Source organism: Pelodiscus sinensis, chromosome 18 (assembly GCF_052426305.1).
Source record: "Pelodiscus sinensis isolate ZL-2025 chromosome 18, ASM5242630v1, whole genome shotgun sequence".
Taxonomy (NCBI): domain Eukaryota; kingdom Metazoa; phylum Chordata; order Testudines; family Trionychidae; genus Pelodiscus; species Pelodiscus sinensis.
In genome coordinates this window covers 8,031,334-8,050,469 of record NC_143069.1, presented here as the reverse complement: position 1 = coordinate 8,050,469, position 19,136 = coordinate 8,031,334, and the positions used below count along the sequence as shown (strand labels likewise).

Below are 19,136 nucleotides of genomic sequence, written 5' to 3'. Positions count from 1 at the left end.
CGTCTGGGCCTTGGGCGGCCTTTTGGGTTGGTGAGGGGCCCTGTCCCATCTGCTCACCCCATGACGTCTCTCTGAGGCCTGGACGCACACAACCACACGTCTCACACGGGCACATTTATTCCTGTAAAAGCTGCTGTCCCAGGTCCACCGGGGCTGGGTGTGCCGTGACCAGCCCTTGGGGATGGCTCCTAGAGTTGCCTCAACCTGCCCGCAGCCTGGGCCACCGGGTGATCTCCCTCAATCTGCAGCAGGCTCCCCTGACCCCCTGCGGCACAGTGCCCAGGGAGGATCCAGAGGCGGCCGTTGCAAAGCAAGGTAACCACGGCTCAGTGCCTGGCAGCCCGGAATCCGCCCGTCCTTGGCTTAGCGGAGGGGAGGGTTCCTGGTGGTGGAATCCAGGGCACTGTCACGTCCCGCCCCCCAAGCTCCACCCCACATCCCCTCTGTCCCAACAGAGCTGCTGCGTGTGCATCTGTGACACCTGCTCCTGCTCTTATCACAGGCTCCTGTCCCCTCCAGGCCACGCAGAGTTCACATGCTTGGCTCAGTAGAGCTCCTGCTGCCTCCCCAGATCCTCCCTGGAGAGGTGCTGATGCCAGCCAGCTCCTGGTGGCTCAGGGCTGCCACTGCAACCAGTCGTGCCCCCCCACCGTGCCAGCCCCGGGCTCTGGAACCCAAGACCCAACCCAGCGTGTGGGGCACCAGTATCACAGCGGATTCCTGCTCCCCTCCCAGTTCTCCAGTCCACAGAGCGGGATCCCATCACCTCTGAGCCATCGCTTCAGTTAGCAAACTAGAGGATGTACCTGGCTTTGCCTGGGTCCTTGTGGGGGCTCAGGGCAGAAGGTGGGGGGTGCAGGAGTCAGGGCTGGCAGGTCTTGGGGGGCTCATGGTGGCGATGGTAGTGCTGCTTTAGCAAGGGTGGTGTAGCCTGCTCATTTTTGACACCTCATTAATATGTATAAGCAATCATTAATATGTATGTTATGAATATGTATTAGCTGTATTCATACTCAGAAGTTTCTAGGAGTGTTGCACACGGCAAGCAAGTAGCTGCACATGTCAGATCCAGGCTGTTACAACTTGTCTATCAAAGCACCCAATCAGGGACCCTTGTTTTCCTGTGCAGGGTCCAATGATTGTAAAGATAAAGATCATGAATATTTATGAGAAGGGTGCTTTGAAGGCCTGGCTTACAGTTGTCTGTGTCTGTTCGCGCCTTTTCCACCTTGCTTGTGTCACCCTGTCAGTCTCTGTTAGTTAGTTAGGGTTAGCTAGCTTCTCGTCATCGAGTGTGTGCGTTAGGGTTAGTGCGTCGGTTCACCGCACCAGCGGCCGGGTACTTGTCCGTGACGGGAGCGTCGTGTTAGCTAGTCAGGTTTTGTGTCCAGGTGTGAGGGATTGGTAGCTGTCTATCATGGGTTCCTGCTGAAGAGCAGAAGCCACCTGAAGATCAGCGCCAGGCAGGTCTCCACCGGTGATTCCTGCGCCTAGGAGCGGAAGGCCCCAGACAAGGATCATCACCACCTGCCTGCACCAGACCCGTCCCCAGGGTCTCCGAGGGATCGCCTCTCTGTTCCTCGCTGAGGGCTCGGAAGGAGCCCAAGGCTTGAGGTCGAGAGCACCGCAGAGGGTCACCGCTGCGAGGGATCTCCTCCTTGTCTTTCACCAGAGGCCCTTTTAAAGTGAGCAACGTTTTTATTTACTGCGGCATTCTTGGGTCAGCAAACACCTATGATAGATGAGGTTTGGTGTTATCTGCAACTTCCACTGAGGCTTAATTAATACTAATCAGATGCAAATTTAGGCCTTAGTTATCCTCAGTGTAACAGTGGCTCCCTGGGGTGTGTAGAGCCATGCCCAGCTGGTGGCTCCTCCGAGGTGGGGGGGACTGCACTGCCCAGCCCTAGCCTGCAGCTCTTGGGGGGGGGTCTCACAGGCCCGAGCCCCCCCAGCCTGTGTCTCCTTTGGGCGGGGGAACCAGAGCTGTGAGGCCCCGCCTCCCAGCCTACATCCTACATTAGGGGGCTGGAGCAAATGACCTATGAGAAGAGGGTGAGGGACTTGGGTCTGTTTAGTCTGCAGAAGCGAAGAGTGAGGGGGGATTTGATAGCAGCCTTCAACTTCCTGAAGGGAGGTTCCAAAGAGGATGGAGAGAGGCTGTTCACAGTAGTGACAGATGCAGAACAAGGAGAAATGGTCTCAAGTTGTGGTGGGAGAGATCCAGGTTGGATATTAGGAAAAACTATTTCACTAGGAGGGTGGGGAAGCACTGGGATGGGTTCCCTAGGGAAGTAGTGGAGTCTCCATCCCTAGAGGTGTTTAAGTCTCAGCTTGACAAAGCCCTGGCCGGGTTGCTTTAGTGGAATTGGTCCTGCCTAGAGCAGGGGGCTGGACTTGATAACCTTCTGAGGTCTCTTCTAACTCTATGATCTCCTCTGATGGGGGGCCCAGGTCGGAGCCCAGGCTTTCATGCTGTCCCCTCCATCCTGAATCTCCTTTGGGGTGGGGTAGGCTGGGGCAATGCAGCCCTACCCCCAAGCCACGACTCCTGAAGCAGGGGTGGAGCTGTGCTGGCCAGCTCCAGTGGTACTCCTGGGGGACCGTGGCAGTGGGGCCACTAGCCGTCACTGTGGCTGAGGGTGAAGGGTTTGGAACAGAGAGTCCACTTACCTGTGGCTGGCAATATGGAGCAATTTGGCCCCATCTGGCTACTATTTTCCTAGTGCAGCTTCCCCCCTGTGGTCACTGCAGTATTGCTGTCCCCTGCGCTCACTGCCTCCTGTGGTCACCTCAGTATAACTGTCCCCTGCACTTACTGCCCCCTGTGGTCAGTGCAGTATAATTGTCCCTGCTCTGTGTTATGGAAAACAATTGGATTCCAGTCACATCCCATTTTCCCGGCACAATCAAACCCCGACCTTGCTTTAAGTTAGGAGAAGAGGAAGCTACATACCAAATTAGGTGTTCCTAGCTCTTACTGTTTAATTCTTGAACAACTGGGCTCACAGAGGGACGGACAGACTCACGGACAGACAGATGCACAAACTCTCTACAATACAGAGAGAGAGACATTAGGCAGAAAGTTTTCTAGCCCTCAAATTGTTCGTGTAACTTTTCTCGGAAGCCTTTCTGGGAGGTCACTGTCCTGTCTGCAGGGTGGATGTCAGAGCTAGGCCCAATTTGGATGAAGAATCGCGCTAATGCTCTCCCACCCCTGCTGCAATTCCCCAGTAGGCCCCCTTCAAGCTCTGCAGGTCATTTTTGCAAGCGCTGGTTTGCACAAGACTCCGGTAAGAAGGGCTGACCATGGAAATACTCTGAGCTGTACGTGCAGGCACCTTCCCCAGGACAGTGGGGTGGTATGTAGGAATGGTGGGCGGGGGAGGGAAGGTACCTCTGCAGCACTAGCAAGGCCTGTGGTGTTAGGAAGAGTAGGGCAGGCTACAAAGGGCTGCAGCCAGAGTCCACAATGCTCTTTGGATGGAGACTTTCCAAACCTCAGCCTCTCTGCAAGGGTGAATGTCTGTCCCATCTATGCCACTCAGCTATTAGCGTCAGCTCAGAGCCCTCGGCTGCAGCAAGGACCAGGCTCAAAGTCCGGGATCCTCTTAACAATGACAAATGCCCTGACTCAATCCTGCTTCCAAGGCCAGATTTAGGGGCAGGCAGGGGCCAAGCAATTGCCTGGGGTGCCAGGCTTGGAGGGCACCAGGCTTGGGGTGTTTGAAGTAGCAGGTTTCAGGTGTTCCGCGTGCGGGTTCCGTTTGCGCTGCCCTCTGAAAATGTTCTGGGTCTTTGTAGAATCTCGTGGAACCTTCCAGCCTTTCCGAGAACCACATTTTCCTCCAGGCTCCAGAATGTTATCAGCCAGGCCACAGACGCTGACTTCCTCTCTGTACGGGGGTGCTGGGACACTGCTCTGCCTCAGGCAACTCCCTCAAACCCCCCACCCCTTGCTCTGTCCCCAGCCTCACTCCATCCTTTCCCCTTCGGTCCCACCCTGCCCCTTCCCAGCCTCTTTCTGCCCCTTCCCTGAGCATCTGCCCCCCCCCCATCCTAGTGCCTACTGATCACCATGGAACAGCTGATCATGGTGGGCAGGAGGCGCTGTGGGGAAGTAGAAGTTGATCAGCGGGAGCCACAGGTGGGTGAGAGATGCCATGGGGGGAGCTGGGCTGTCAGTCTGCAGTAGGGATGTAAGGGTATGTCTACACTACCCCCATAGTTCGAACTAGCGGGGGTAATGTAGTCATCCGCAGTTGCAAATGAAGCCCGGGATTTGAATTTCCCGGGCTTCATTTGCATGAAGCCGGCCGGCGCCATTTTTAAATGCCGGCTAGGTCGGACCCCGTGCCGCGCGGCTACACGCGGCACGGACTAGCTAGTTCGGGTTAGGCTTCTAATCCGAACTAGCTGTACGCCTCATGGAACGAGGCCTGTGGCCTGGGGCCTAGCAACCTGCTGCGGGAACTTGGGAAGGCTGGGGTTACTGCCCTGCCTGGCGCCACAGTCAGGTGCTGAAGTGGCATCACCCGCTGGGGGCTCTGGGAGGCTGGCGCATTGTCACTGTGGCATGCACTCTGGGGATGGGGTCGGGGCACTGCAGGCTCCACGCTCCCCACCCACCATGTGCTCTATGGGTGGGGGAGGAAGTCCTGGCCTGGGGGCAGCAGAGGGTGGGAGCAGCAGGGGAGGGGAGCTCTGGGCTCCCACAGGGAACAGAAAGGAAGGGGAGGGCCAGGGGGTGGAGAGCAAGCTAGCCTCCCCTAACTGTCTATCCACTCGCCGCCCACGCCGCCCGTCACAGGTGCGAATGGTGAGCACGGCTCTTGGAAGCTCAGCCTCAGGAAAACGTATCTTTATCGACAACGACTAATGGGAGCAGGACTTCACTTGCTGCTTTATCACTTGCAAATGCCTCTGGCTGGTCTCTGGATCTGTCTGGCGCCGGGCTTCAGTTCACGAGGGCAAAGGTGAGAAAAATGACCGCTTGCACCAAAGGACAACGGTTCCCTTTGAAGGCTGTCGCCTGCCGTAACGCTATTTCATCCGGGGCCAGCAGGGCGGGAACGCAGCTGGGTTCACAATGTTAGTGCATTTCCATGATTCTTAAAATTAGGAGATTTCAATAAGTGTGGAGGAGACAATATATTTGCAGTTGCTGATACGGGGCATGAATCGATACAGATTTATAGAGCCTAGCATGCAATTTTATCGTCTTACATGACAGGGATAAATCATGCATGCAAATCGCGCGTCCAAGTCGTGAAACAGGCCATACATGCCATAAAAAAGATATTCAAACATTTGACAAAGGCGCAGGGAAGGCAAAGAAGAGACGCCTCGCCTGGGAAACCATTTAGTCTCAGGCTGGCTCCATTTACCTCAGAGGGGAAATAAATTTCCCTTGGGTGCCTTTAACAGGCAAAAATTCTCCTCTCGCCAGCACCGAGCCAAGGAAACCTGGACAATGCGGGGAGGAGAAGTCGACGTTTATTCAGGAAAGCAACCGGAGATTAACCACGTGATCGTAAAAACACCGAGTGACGTACTGACCTTACTGCATCATGGGCAGTGGCCCTGGACTTGGTTCCCCCACTCCCCATTCTAAGCATTCTCCTTTCCCCTCTGGTGTCCCCTGCAGATGATTGACGTTGGCAGCAGGGGACGTCCCGAAGCCCAGAGGTGCTCTCAGGTCGGTCCATCTCCAGCCGTGGGGTGCGGGAGGCAGGGTGTGGGGCAGAGGAGGCAGAAAGTTCATTGTCTCGCTGCACCACTGCCTGTGCCCTGTCTGCACCGTTTTGCTGTGTCTCCTCCCCATCCCCCCAATCGCCCCCCGCTGGCCCTGCCCCTTTGGCTGGTGCCACCTCTAGCCCTGGCATTGCTCTGGGCTATTGCCTAATTGTTGCTCCAGCTGCGACGGCTCTGGGGTGTGGAGCAGCTGCCAGGCCCCATCCTACCAGTGCCCACTGAGCCCTGCGCAGGATTGCAGGGAGGGCGAACAGCGCGCAGGACTCCTGGGCAGCAGCCTCCCTACCAGGAAGTCACCCCGTCCTCCGCCGGTCAGGGTCCATTAGCTGGACAGAGGCTGTGGCTGGGGGACTCTTCCCTCGGGGTGAGCCAAGTTCAGTCCCGCTGGCCGGGAGCCTCCAGCAAGGATCACAACATTTTGCTGCCCCGACTCTTCTCTTTTTAACTCCCTGGGGCCAGGCTGGTCTGAGGCTGCGCTGAGATGCATCTGCCTCCTGTTTCCTTCAATGCAATCCAGCCATTTCCTTGGCTTTCCTCTGGCCTCCCCGCGAGCCTCTCCAGCCGGGCTAGCCCCGCCAGCTCCCCTACCCCAGCCTGGCCCTGCTTGGCCTGCTCTTCACCTCGTCTCCGCCTCCTAACTCGGCTCCTCCACTGTGATGTTGTTTGTAGGAAATGGTCCTCGTGGTGTCTCCCTCTTATCGCAGCCGGCTCGCACACTGTGCCTGTTTGACCTGCCGGCCTCTTAATGCAAACGCCCTGTTCTCAGCCTGACGCCTCCTTTCCCTCCCGAATCCCGAGTGCCAGAGAATGAGCCCCCCACCCCCTAGGTTTAAATGCTCCTGTCAGGCCCGGCCTAGCTGCACTGTGGGCTCATGCTTTGCACAAGGCATTGCAGCTGGGGCTCAGACTCGGGGGCCGAGGGTGGGGCAGGAGGGCTCAGAGCCCAAGCTCCGGCCTGACCCATCCAGCCGGGGTCACAGTGCAGCGGGCTGCTGCGCTCTGGGCCCAGGATTTCTGGCTTCGTTCATTGGCTCAAGCTGGGGGGGGCTCTGGCTGGGGTCTGGGAGGTTGGGATCGCTGGCCCAGGCTGCGTGTGTGTGTGTGTGTGGGGGGGATATGCCTGGCTTAGGGCTGGGGGCTCTGGGGTCACTGGCTCAGGCTGGGGTGATGGGCTCTAGCGGGGGGCTCTGGAGTCCCCAGCTCAGTCTTGGGGGGATTTGGAATGATGAGTGGGGGGGGGGCATTGGCTGCTTAGGTTCCACGGATTGAGAAGCTGCCAGACTGGAGGGGGGGGGGGGGTCACAGGCCATACAAGGGTCACACGAAGGCGCCCCAGGCCAGAGGGGACTCTCCACACTAGCTGTTTCTACAGGGATGTTTCTGGTGCAGCGATGCAGCTGCCTCTGGGGTGGGGCACAGCACAGGGGTTCTCTTCCGTTTTCAGTGGCTTTCAATCTGTGTTTGCAGGGCGCTGGCTGGGCCTAGTGTCTGACCGCACTGTTAGTGCCCCTGCTGTGGCAGTGCGGACGCCCGCGCCGGGCCAGACTGGGCTCACTCATGCCCCCCACAGAGGGGACTTCCCATCCCTGGCCCTGCCGACCCTGCCCATGCCGGGAGTCCCAGAATGCAGCCTGGCCTGACGGAGGGCAGCAGTGTGGGGGGAGGGCAGGAGTGGGGCGCAGGAGGAACTGGGGGTTTCACACCCTCCCCCGCTGGCCAGGGTGTGAAGCAGAGAGCGGGGGGAGGCCAGGCCAGGCTGCTCCCACCCCCAGGTGTGGAAAGGAGAAGAGTCCCGGTCACCACTGACACGACAGCTTCACTTCTGCCTCAGCCCCCGGAGCAGACTCCTCACGGCATCCCCTGCCCCACGGCTCCCCCATGGCGCTCGGGCTCTGGCTGTGGGTGCTCGGTGAGTGTGCGACCCGTGTGCGCCTTCACAGGGCTTGGTAGAGCTGTGTGTCTCCATGTGTTTGTGTATGTGTTGTGTGTATGCTGTGTGTGCGTGCATCTCTGTGTGTGTCCCTGTATGTGCATGCATATGTGTGTGTGTCTGTGTGTTTGTGTACATGTTGTGTGTACGCTGTGTGCACGTACATCTCCGGATGTGTGTGTGTTTGTGCACTTTGTGTATGTATTTGTGTCTGTGACTCTCCGTGTGTCCCTGCATGACTGTGTGTGCGCTTGCCTACATGTATGTGTGGAAGAACCTGGGAGAGTTGGAGTGATGGGAAATATCCATGTGGCATGACGGTGCCTGGGGAGAGAGAGCAAAAGGGAACAGTGTATGGAGATAGATAGATAGATAGATAGATAGATAGATAGATAGATAGATAGATAGATAGATAGATAGATAGATAGATAGATGAGGTGTCTGGGGACAGACAGACAGACAGGCAGAGGGTGCACAGGGACAGACAGATCACTAGATAGATATCGGCAGTGTGTGGGCGCCCAGTCGGCCCCAGGGGATCAGCGAGACGAGGTCGCTGGGTCGTGACTCTCACTGGACAGCACCGGCGGGCGGGTGGGCGGGCGAAGGAGACGAGGTTTCGCGCTGACACAGAGCTCTCCGACAGGCTGGGAAATGGACTCCCAGCCCCACAGGTAAACCCAGGGCAATGCAGACGGGTTACCCCAGCGTTAGCCCAGATTGCCAGGAACCAGCTGAGGGGACATGGCCCATTAACGCCCCTCCAGTCACAGGGTCAAAAGCCATGACGCCAGCGTCGCCAGACGCCAGAAATCCTGCGGCCTTCCTACACCCCTGCGTCTAGACTGGCATGATTTTGTGGAAAGTTTTTCCGTTAAAAGTATTTCCGCAAAAGCGCGTCTAGATTGGCACGGATGCTTTTTGCGAAAAAGCATCCGTGGCCAGTCTAGATGCGATTTTGCGCAAGAAATCCCCAATCGCCATTTTAGCCATCGGGGCTTTTTTGCGCAAAACAGTTCTTCCCTGTCTACACTGGCCCTCTTGAGCAAGTATTCTTGTGCAAAAGGGCTTTTTCCCGAGCGGGAGCATGAAAGTATCTGTGCAAGAAGCACTGATTTTGTACATTACAAAGTCAGTGCTCTTGCGCAAATTCAAGCGGCCAGTGTAGACAGCTGGCAAGTTTTTGCCAGTCTAGACGCACCCCCTGGGTTTATGGCTTATTCCTGCAGCCCAGGGGCCCTGCCTTTGTCCTGGGGGAGCTTCTCCCACAGGGCCCTTGCAAGCTGGGTTAGCTCCGGCCACACAGCCTGCTGCCCCTGCATGCGGCTGGGCCCTTTCCCAGGCTACGCCTAGACTGCAGGCTTCTTTTGGAAGAAGCTTTTCTGGAAGCGATTTTCTGAAAAAACTTCTTCCAAAAGAGAGTGTCCACTCCTCCAAAGCGCATCAAAAAAGCGATCTGCTTTTTCGACAGATAGCGTCCACCCTGAATGGACACGATCTTGCATGTAAGCTGTGATTACTATGGGCGGAGTGGCCACCAGGGCACCTGTGCTTTTTCCTCTTTCCTCTTCTTCCGAAAGCACTCCCTCTTCCCCGTCCACACAGGCCGTTTTCAGAAAGAGTTCTCTCGCAAAAAGGCATCTTCCTCGTAGAATGAGGGTTACCAATGTCGTCAAACTCTCTCTGTGCTTTTGATTTTCTTTTCGAAAGAATGTAAGTGCAGTGTGGACGTAAGTGAAGCTTGTCTCCCTCCCTGCAGACGCTGGTCCAACCTGAGAACCCCCAGCCCTGCCCCTGGGCTAGAGAGGTGTCATGGCTGTGGTAGCAGTCAGTAGCCTCCACTCTCCCGCAAGGCTCTTGCGCAGTTTGTGGGGAAGTGATGCTCGGCAATGGGGCAGGAACCGAGAGCGGCTCCCTTGTGGTGTAGACGCCCCCGCAGCCGCGCACGTAAAATCACCTGTCCGTGCTGCAGGGGCACAGAGCAGCAGGGAATGGGGAAGCAGCTACGGCCTCGTGGTTGCCTCCCCCAGAACGGTGCTAAAAACACAAGTGGCTGAAACCAGCCGCTGACAAAGCCGCGCTGAGCTTTCCGGTCTGGCTGGGAGCTCAGGGCTGCTGGCGGACGGGAGGGAGATGGCCAGTGGCAGCCAGGCCTAGCCGAGCTGCACAGGCCTGGCGCTGGGGGAATCGCACCCAGAGGTGTAGTGAGGGTGTTATGTGCCTGGGGGAAAAGGCAAAATTTGTGACCCCCCACCATGCGGCAGGGCCCTGAACCTGGAGCACGGCTGAGCCCAACCCTGGGGGAGTGGGGGAGCTTGTACCGCATCTTCCCCCGCCCCCTCCAGTTTGGGGCCGGGCCCCTGCATGCACTAACCCGCCAGCGGAGATGGAGGAGGGTTGGGCTGGGGGCGGCAGAGAGGCAGGGAGGAGGCTCCAGCCAGTGACAGCAGACGGAGGAGGAGCAGGTGAGCCGAGGGATGACAGGGGGAACGGAGAGGGACTAAATTGGCACTCCCTTAGCATGGCGCCCGGGGGCAACTGCCCCCCTCTTTCCCCCTCACTACCCCACTGATCACACTGTCACCTGCGGGGCTCGGCAAAAATCCCCACGTGCCAAACAGCTTTAATTAACTGCTGGGATTCTGGGCCCAATCCAGCAGCCCTCTGTGGGGGCGTCTGTTTATACAGGGGCCCTTTGTCTGGTGCTGAGTTGCAGCTGCCTCTGGGGTGTGGCATGGGGGATGGTGCTCCAGGGACCTCTCATTCCATGCTACGATGCAGCCACTTTTGGGGTGGGGCACAGAGGCTGTTTGCACAGGGAACCTTAGTGCTAAGATGCAGCCACGTCTGGGGTGAGTCCTGTCGGCTGCACGGCAGCTCTCACTGTCGCTCTGCCCTGTCCTCATCACTGCTCTCTGCTCTCTCCTCCAGCCCCGGCGCTGCAGCTCACCAGCCAGGAGCCCTGCCGCCCGGAGGGTGAGGGCCCCGGCAGCCCATCCTCTGGAGTGAGGTGCAGAGTCACTGGCAGGATATCGGACCCTTCTGCTGGGCCTGGCAGGGGACCGAGCGCGGGGGCCCCAGGGCCCGTGGCCAGTGAGAAGCAGGATGGGAGCCCCCCGCTCTCCCAGGACCAGAGCCTCCTAGGGGCCCCGATTCTGGCTTCTCTGCCCAAACCCTGGGGCTGGGACCTGACGTGGTTTAACCAAAAGCAGGGGCTGGGGCTTCCAGGGAACCCCAAACGCTGCGGGACTTGGGCAGATTCGTGATCCTCCAGGCAGAGGGGACCCCAATGTCCCCCCCCCGACCTGTGACCTCACCTCATAGAATCCCAGGGCTCAAAGAGACCTCAGGAGTCATCGAGTCCAGCCCTCTGCCCAGAGCATCCCAGTTGGGACATAAAAACCTCTAGGGATGGAGATTCCACCCCTCCCTAGGGAACCCAGCCCAGGGCTTCCTCCCTCCTAGGGAAATCGTTTTTCCTAATATCCAACCTAGACTCCCCGGCTGTGTCTAGACTGGCCAGTTTTTCCGGAAAATCAGCCGCTTTTCTGGAAAAACTTGCCAGCTGTCTACACTGGCCGCTTGAATTTCTGCAAAAGCACTGACTTCCTACTGTCTGAAATCAGTGCTTCTTGCGGAAATACTGTGCTGCTCCCGTTCGGGCCAGTGTAGACAGCTCAGCTTTGTTTTCCGCAAAAAAGCCCCGATCGCAAAAATGGCGATCGGGGCTTTTTTGCGGAAAAGCGCGTCTAGATTGGCACGGACGCTTTTTCGCAAAAAGTGCTTTTGCAGAAAAGCGCCCTGCCAATCTAGACGCTCTTTTCCGCAAATGCTTTTAACGGAAAACTTTTCCGTTAAAAGCATTTCCAGAAAATCATGCCAGTCTAGACGCAACCCCCCAGTGTAACTTGAGACCATTGCTCCTCGTTCTGCCATCCATCACCATCTGGCAATCGGTGCCCCACTCAGATACTCTGCCCTGCTGGGAAATCCCCCAGGTCCTATGGTGTGCGGGGGTCCCCCTCCCCCCTGCTCATCCCCCACCCAAGAGATCTGCCTGCTGTTCCCCCCCAGCATACACCATGTTGACAGCCACACGGCACACACAGGACGGGAGAGAGGTCTCAAAGTCCAGCAACTGGCTTCAAAACCGGCCAGACACAGGCTGGTGTGTGATGGGGAGGCTGGGAGTCTCCCCTCCCCCACCATTTAGGGTCTCCACACACCCTTCATGTAGTCTCTGCCCTTCCCCCACATTCCAGGTCTCCCCACCTGCCCCCATGTGCTCCCTGCTTCCCCCTTCCCCACCCAGGATCTGCCTCCTTCTGACAGCCAGTTTCGGGTCAGTCTGTTCTGCACTTGTGTGCAACGACAGCAGCTCACGTAGACATGCCTGAGCCGGCCAGCTCGGGTTCCGGTTCTGTCACCTGCCTGGACATGCCCTCAGTGCTAGGGACACTAGCTAGGCCAGGGGCATCTACTCCAGCTGCACACGAGATACGAGACTGACTGATGGCTCCCCGGCTGGGCTCTCACTCCCACTTCTCCCCTCAGGGTGCCTGCCGGCTCCCCTGCTCTCTCTGAACGCGTCTGTGACGTAGTGGGGGTACCTGGCTGGTTTCTATGCTGCTGGCTCTGGGGGAACCCCCACTGGCTGCCGTGGGTACCACGACCCAGCAAAACAGGATGAGTCACTATGCAAACCAGTGGCCAGACACCCCCCATGGAGAGGAACAAAGGAAGGTGGAATGCTGCCTTGGCTTGGGGGCAGGGCTGGAAGTTAGTGAGTTGGTTGCTGGCTGTCGGAGGGCATGGAGGAGAGCCTAGGGGAAGGGGCTGGAGTTTAGGGGCCCAGTCTCCCCCATCTCAAGGGGGCCTGAGGCATCCTAGCCCAGTTCCTGTAACCAGATTACATCTGTGCTGCGCTGTGCTGGAGGAGCAATAAACCACCCTCAATTCCACTGGCTGGTGCAGTCTGTTTGTGCCATTTCGGGGTGCAGGAGACGGGGAACCCCCAACGCGCCGTCACAGCGTCCCTGGGGTCATTGTTACCAGGAGGTGTCTGGTCCCTGGAGCGTCCCCTGTGACCTGCTTTATCTTCTGCAAGGACGGGCGGGAGGCTGCCAGCCAAGTGTTCACCCCCGGGCCATTCACCTACCACCTCACCCATCGCGTCTCCAGCCCGGGGGACGCTGGGAATTTCTCCTGCTGGTATCAGCACAGGAGTGACAATAAGGAGCTGCTGAATTCCAACCTGAGCCTCTCCAGGACGCTGCGTGTGACCGGTGAGGTCCTGAGGCCCAGACCTGCCCCACCCAGAGCAGCTGGACCCCACTACTGGGGCAGGAACCAGGGGCTGTGCTGAGCAGAGGGGGCTCCGGGGCAGCTGGCATATGTGGGCAGCAGCCTCCGTCACACCCCTCCTGCAGGGCAGGGACTCCCTGCCCCCCATCACTGTGTCTAGGGGAGCTGGCTGGGCCGGCACAGGCCAGAACAGCCCCGGTTCCTGGAGCACCCCATGGTGCCAGAGAGCCCGGCAGGACAGTGACGGCCTGGGCTGGCTGGGTTTTCACAAGCAGGGCCAGAGGCTCTGCGGGCCCTTCCCAAACTCTGCTCATGACTGGTGCTGCCAGTGGCTTGCGGGGCTGGGATTAGAGGAGCGGTCTGGTGCCCAGTTGGGGGCTGGGATTAGAGGAGCGGTCTGGTGCCCAGCTGGGGGGCTGGGATTAGAGGAGCGGTCTGGTGCCCAGCTGGGGGGGCTGGGATTAGAGGAGCGGTCTGGTACCCAGCTGGGGGGCTGGGATTAGAGGAGCGGTCTGGTGCCCAGCGGGGGGGGCTGGGATTAGAGGAGCGGTCTGGTGCCCAGCGGGGGGGGCTGGGATTAGAGGAGCGGTCTGGTGCCCAGCTGGGGGGCTGGGATTAGAGGAGCGGTCTGGTGCCCAGCGGGGGGCTGGGATTAGAGGAGCGGTCTGGTGCCCAGCGGGGGGCTGGGATTAGAGGAGCGGTCTGGTGCCCAGCGGGGGGGGCTGGGATTAGAGGAGCGGTCTGGTGCCCAGCTGGGGGGCTGGGATTAGAGGAGCGGTCTGGTGCCCAGCGGGGGGGGCTGGGATTAGAGGAGCGGTCTGGTGCCCAGCTGGGGGGCTGGGATTAGAGGAGCGGTCTGGTGCCCAGCTGGGGGGCTGGGATTAGAGGAGCGGTCTGGTGCCCAGCTGGGGGGCTGGGATTAGAGGAGCGGTCTGGTGCCCAGCTGGGGGGCTGGGATTAGAGGAGCGGTCTGGTGCCCAGCTGGGGGGCTGGGATTAGAGGAGCGGTCTGGTGCCCAGCTGGGGGGCTGGGATTAGAGGAGCGGTCTGGTGCCCAGCGGGGGGGGCTGGGATTAGAGGAGCGGTCTGGTGCCCAGCGGGGGGCTGGGATTAGAGGAGCGGTCTGGTGCCCAGCTGGGGGGCTGGGATTAGAGGAGCGGTCTGGTGCCCAGCTGGAGGGCTGGGATTAGAGGAGCGGTCTGGTGCCCAGCGGGGGGCTGGGATTAGAGGAGCGGTCTGGTGCCCAGCTGGGGGGCTGGGATTAGAGGAGCGGTCTGGTGCCCAGCTGGGGGGCTGGGATTAGAGGAGCGGTCTGGTGCCCAGCTGGGGGGCTGGGATTAGAGGAGCGGTCTGGTGCCCAGCTGGGGGGCTGGGATTAGAGGAGCGGTCTGGTGCCCAGCTGGGGGGCTGGGATTAGGGGAGGGGCGGGCTGGCATTATGGGCCGCCCAGCTAGCCAGCAGGCAGGTTGCTTGCTGGCCTTTGTTCTTGCCCAGGTCTCTGCGCAGCTGGAAGGGGGCAGGATAGAAGGGGGCAGGGGCTGGAGTTCAGGGATTCCCTTCACACCCTCTGCTGGTGTCTGGCTCCTTCCCAGAGCCAGTTGCAGCCCTGGCCCCTCTGGCCCCCTCCTCCCTTTACTGTGACCGTTCCTTTTGCTGCAGGTGCCCAGGACGGAGCCGCCGCCGCCAGCCCAGGTACCCGCATCCAGCACTAGGGCTGTTCTCAGCCCCCGAGCTCCCTGAGGGTCTGTCCTGGCCTGGGGAGGGCTAATCCCTGCCGATGACCCAGGATGGGGGAGGAAACAGGTGCAAAGTCCCTGCACAACACGGCCACTGCCAGAGCCAGGGACAGAACCCAGGTATCCTGGCAGCCACCCCCCACTCTAACCACTAGGTCTCACTCCCCTCCCAGAGCTGGGGATGAAACCTGGTTCCCAGCCCTCCTGCACTAACTGCTAGGCCCCATGGCCCTCTGTGCAGTGGGAGGCTAACCCCCCATCCCATTGCGTGTGCTGGTGTTGCCCTCTAGTGGTGAGCCCAGCTGGCTCAGGTCAAGCCTCTGAGGGTATGTCTACACTACCCTCCTAGTTCGATTTGAATTTCCCGGGCTTCATTTGCATAAGCGGGGAGCCGCCATTTTTAAAACCCCGCTGGTTCGAACCCCGTGCAGCGCGGCTACACGGGGCACGAACTAGGTAGTTCGAACTAGGCTTCCTAGTTCGAACTACCGTTACTCCTCATTCCACGAGGCTGTGTGCGTGGCAGGGCTGGTCCTGGGCAGGGCTCTCACTGCCTGTCTCTGGGTGCTCTCTTCCAGCCGGGCACCTGGACCTGATCCTGGGCATCTCGGTGCCCTGCGCCCTGCTGCTGGGGCTGGGGCTGCTGTACAGGGGTAAGTGACGGGGTGGGCTCGGGGGAGCAAGGGGCCAAGATGGGCCCACGGTGCCTGCGCGTGGCCAGCTCTGGGTGCCACGCTGAGCCTGCCCTCTGCAGCCACGGTGCAATGCCCGGAGCCCAGGGATAATGGGGACAGACAGAAGGGCGGGGGCTCAGGGTGCATATCGGAGCCCTCTGGGCGCTGGCCAGCCCCTGCCTAGATGGAGGTCGTCTGGCAGCGGGTGCCAGCACAGCCGCAGCGTGGTGGGGGCAGGAGGGGCCTGCGCGGTTCCTAGTGACGTTCTCCCTCTTTCTTCCAGTTGTGTCGTCCTGGCGAAGACCCAGGTAGGTGGGCCCCGGGGAGGAGTCCCCCTGGCACGGTGCCCCTGGGCTTCCCTTGCAGCAGGGATCAGGGCGGGGGGATTTTGGGGGCACAACCGAACTGCGCGGGAGGGTTCCGATGTCCCTGACAGCTGGGTCCCCTCTGCAGCCTGCTCCCCCGTCCCACGGCCCTCTGATCCCCTGGCCGAGCTTGGGTGCGGGCTGGGCCATGCTGCGGGGGTGCAGTGGGTGGCAGGGCCGGGGGGTCGGGGGTGGCATGCGCTGAGCCGGCTGTGTTTGTCCTGCACAGGCAGCCGGGCACGGGAGGCCCTGGCCATGACGCTGCGGCTGGTGTTGGCGATCGTCACGGGGGCCCTGGCAGTGGCGGACACACCGAGGGGCAGCTGCACTGTGAGGGCCTGCCAGGCTCCCCCATGCCGCTGGGGGGGGGGGCAACACGAGCTGGGTCCTTTTCATCTGGCAGCTCTCACTGTCCCCGCCTGATGGAGACGGGGCCCCCTCCCTCACTGTGACCGTCCACCCCCACCCCGTCTGGGGGTCCCGGCAGTGCACCTCCATAGGCTGACGGGGGCACCGTGTCCATGTGCAGCGCTGGGCCTGCCGCTGCAAGGGCCGGGGAGCGCTGGTGGGGGAAGGACCCCCCAGTGGAGCTATAGGTGGGGGAGTCTGGGGGCTCCCCGGACTGGGGCTCCCCAGGGATGGAGAGGTTAGGGGTGTCTGGCTGGAGGGGGAAGAGGGTGGGAAACTGTGGGACCTGCCCATGTGATTCAATCTAACCCCCCCATCTCTCTCTCAGATGCTGACACTGGCCAGTTCTGCACCTCCAAGGTAGGTGCTGCACCCCGGCCCTGGCTGCAGTGGGGGGTTCAGGCCTGGATGACCAGGGGGAGGGGGAGCAGTGAGGCAGGGGCCCTGGGTTTCCCCTACTAAAGCCAGAACTGACCCTGTCCCGGCAACCCAGGGTGAGGCTGAGCACCGGGTGGACCCTGCTGCCATGGGGCTAAGCACCTGGGGGCCTTGCCTCCATGGGGCTGAGCACCTAGGGGACCCTGTTGCCATGGGGCTGAGCACCAGGGGGCCTTGCCTCCATGGGGCTGAGCACCTGGGGGACCCTGCTGCCGTGGGGCTGAGCACCTGGGGGCCTTGCCTCCATGGGGCTGAGCACCTAGGGGACATGCTGCCGTGGGGCTGAGCACCTGGGGGACCCTGCTGCCATGGGGCTGAGCACTTGGGAGACATGCTGCCGTGGGGCTGAGCACCTGGGGGACCCTGCTGCCGTGGGGCTGAGTATGTGGGGCAGCCCACCTGCAGGGACTCTGCGATGGGAGTTGCTAACCCCGGTTGGGGGGCTGGGGGGGGGGTGCAGCAGCTCCCAGGCAGAGGGATGGGCCTGGCCATGGGCAGTGCAGCCTGAACTGACCCCTCCTGCCTCTCTTCCAGACACTGCCCCCCATGCACTATGACATGGTGACCTACGAGCACTGAGGTGATCCTGTGCTGCTGCCTCCTGCCCCAGGAGCCTGGTGAGTGGGGCTCAGTGCTGGGGGTGAGGGGGGGGCACCCACCCAGCAGGGGCCAGCAGGGGGCGCTGGGGGGATAATGGGGGGAGGGGCTTGCACAGTTGCACACACCCAGGATGGCTGTGGGGCACATCGGGGGCTCTGGGGATAATGGGGCAGGTGCTGGGGCAGTGGGATCGGAGGTGGCAGGACAGGGGGCTGGGTGCCCCTAGCGGGGATAAGGGGGGGAGTAGGGCTGGGGGTTGCACTGTGCATAGCTGAGCCCCCTCCCATTTTCTCTCCCCAGGACGTGGAGGGGACGTCCCTCGCCCGGCTGGCTGAGGGGCACCAGGACTCCTGGGCGCAGGGAGGGCGCTGGCTGGGTGCTGGGGCTGCGCTGGAGCCTGGGAGTGGGCTAGAGCCACCAGAGCCACTCTGCCCCCCGCCCCCGATCTCCAGTGAGGCTTGTCCCGGCATGACCCCCATGCCTGCAGCTGGGCCCTGGACACTGCTCGGCCCACACGGGAGAGGAGGAGGCACCTGCTCTGCCCTTGGATCTGTGGGCACAGGCAGGCTGTGAACCAGTGGTGCCAGCAACCTCCCCCAAGTGCGCTGGTACCAGCCCCTCAGCAGCCTGCGAGCCGGGGCCCTGCCCAGCCCCACAACGATGGCCAGGGCCGCTGGGGCTAATGCAACGAGACGCGCCCAGCTGCAATGGCCGAACCCCCCGGGCTCCGGCAGCCGTGTCCCTGCGTCCCTCTGTCCGTCTGTTGGGCGCTGGGGCTGGGCTCGCCAGGCAGGTGGCAGCTGGTTTCTCTCCATAACTCTGCCATCGAGAAAGGGCCCTAAGCCCGGGGTGCAGCCAGCGGATCCCAGGCTCAGTTCCAGCAGCCTTGGTCACAGCAGCCAGGAGGCGGCATGAGGAGCATGACTGGGACGGGGGGGGGGGGGGGGGGAAGGTGAAAGAGGCTCACGGTGCTGGACTCCACCAGAGTCCTCCACTGAGAGGGGGACACTGCACAGCATCAGCCTTCTACCCCACCCACTGCAGCACAGCGCCCCCTGCTGAGCCCCGTCCCGCCCACTGCAGCACAGCGCCCCCTGCTGAGCCCCGTCCCGCCCACTGCAGCACAGCGCCCCCTGCTGAGCCCCATCCCGCCCACTGCAGCACAGCGCCCCCTGCTGAGCCCCGTCCCGCCCACTGCAGCACAGCGCCCCCTGCTGAGCCCCGTCCCGCCCACTGCAGCACAGCGCCCCCTGCTGAGCCCCGTCCCGCCCACTGCAGCACAGCGCCCCCTGCTGAGCCCCGTCCCGCCCACTGCAGCACAGCGCCCCCAGCTGAGCCCCGTCCCGCCCACTGCAGCACAGCGCCCCCTGCTGAGCCCTGTCCCGCCCACTGCAGCACAGCGCCCCCTGCTGAGCCCCGTCCCGCCCACTGCAGCACAGCGCCCCCTGCTGAGCCCCGTCCCGCCCACTGCAGCACAGCGCCCCCTGCTGAGCCCCGTCCCCCCCACTGCAGCACAGCGCCCCCTGCTGAGCCCCGTCCCGCCCACTGCAGCACAGCGCCCCCTGCTGAGCCCCGTCCCGCCCACTGCAGCACAGCGCCCCCTGCTGAGCCCCGTCCCGCCCACTGCAGCACAGCGACCCCTGCTGAGCCCCGTCCCGCCCACTGCAGCACAGCGCCCCCTGCTGAGCCCCGTCCCGCCCACTGCAGGACAGCGCCCCCTGCTGAGATCCATCCCGCCCACTGCAGCACAGCGCCCCCTGCTGAGCCCCGTCCCGCCCACTGCAGCACAGCGCCCCCTGCTGAGATCCATCCCGCCCACTGCAGCACAGCGCCCCCTGCTGAGCCCCGTCCCCCCCACTGCAGCACAGCGCCCCCTGCTGAGCCCCGTCCCGCCCACTGCAGCACAGCGCCCCCTGCTGAGCCCTGTC

At 61.5% G+C, this 19,136-nt stretch overlaps 1 protein-coding gene and 1 long non-coding RNA gene across 2 annotated transcripts; both read left to right on the top strand.

Annotated features, from left to right (window-relative positions):
- Positions 1-829: 829 nt before the first annotated feature.
- Positions 830-5,588, top strand: LOC142823399 (uncharacterized). Its single transcript, XR_012898616.2, has 3 exons — positions 830-1,685; positions 4,811-4,976; positions 5,450-5,588. It is a non-coding gene; the product is annotated as an uncharacterized LOC142823399 (long non-coding RNA).
- A 7,041-nt stretch (positions 5,589-12,629) lies between these two features.
- On the top strand, positions 12,630-18,394 carry LOC149523202 (uncharacterized; the record flags this gene model as incomplete). The annotated part of the gene is made up of 8 exons (XM_089770391.1): positions 12,630-12,969; positions 14,647-14,679; positions 15,302-15,376; positions 15,681-15,705; positions 15,992-16,092; positions 16,499-16,530; positions 17,143-17,225; positions 17,509-18,394. Coding segments are annotated over 7 exons (651 nt in total), but the record flags the coding sequence as incomplete, so codon positions are not given.
- Between the last annotated feature and the right edge of the window lie 742 nt (positions 18,395-19,136).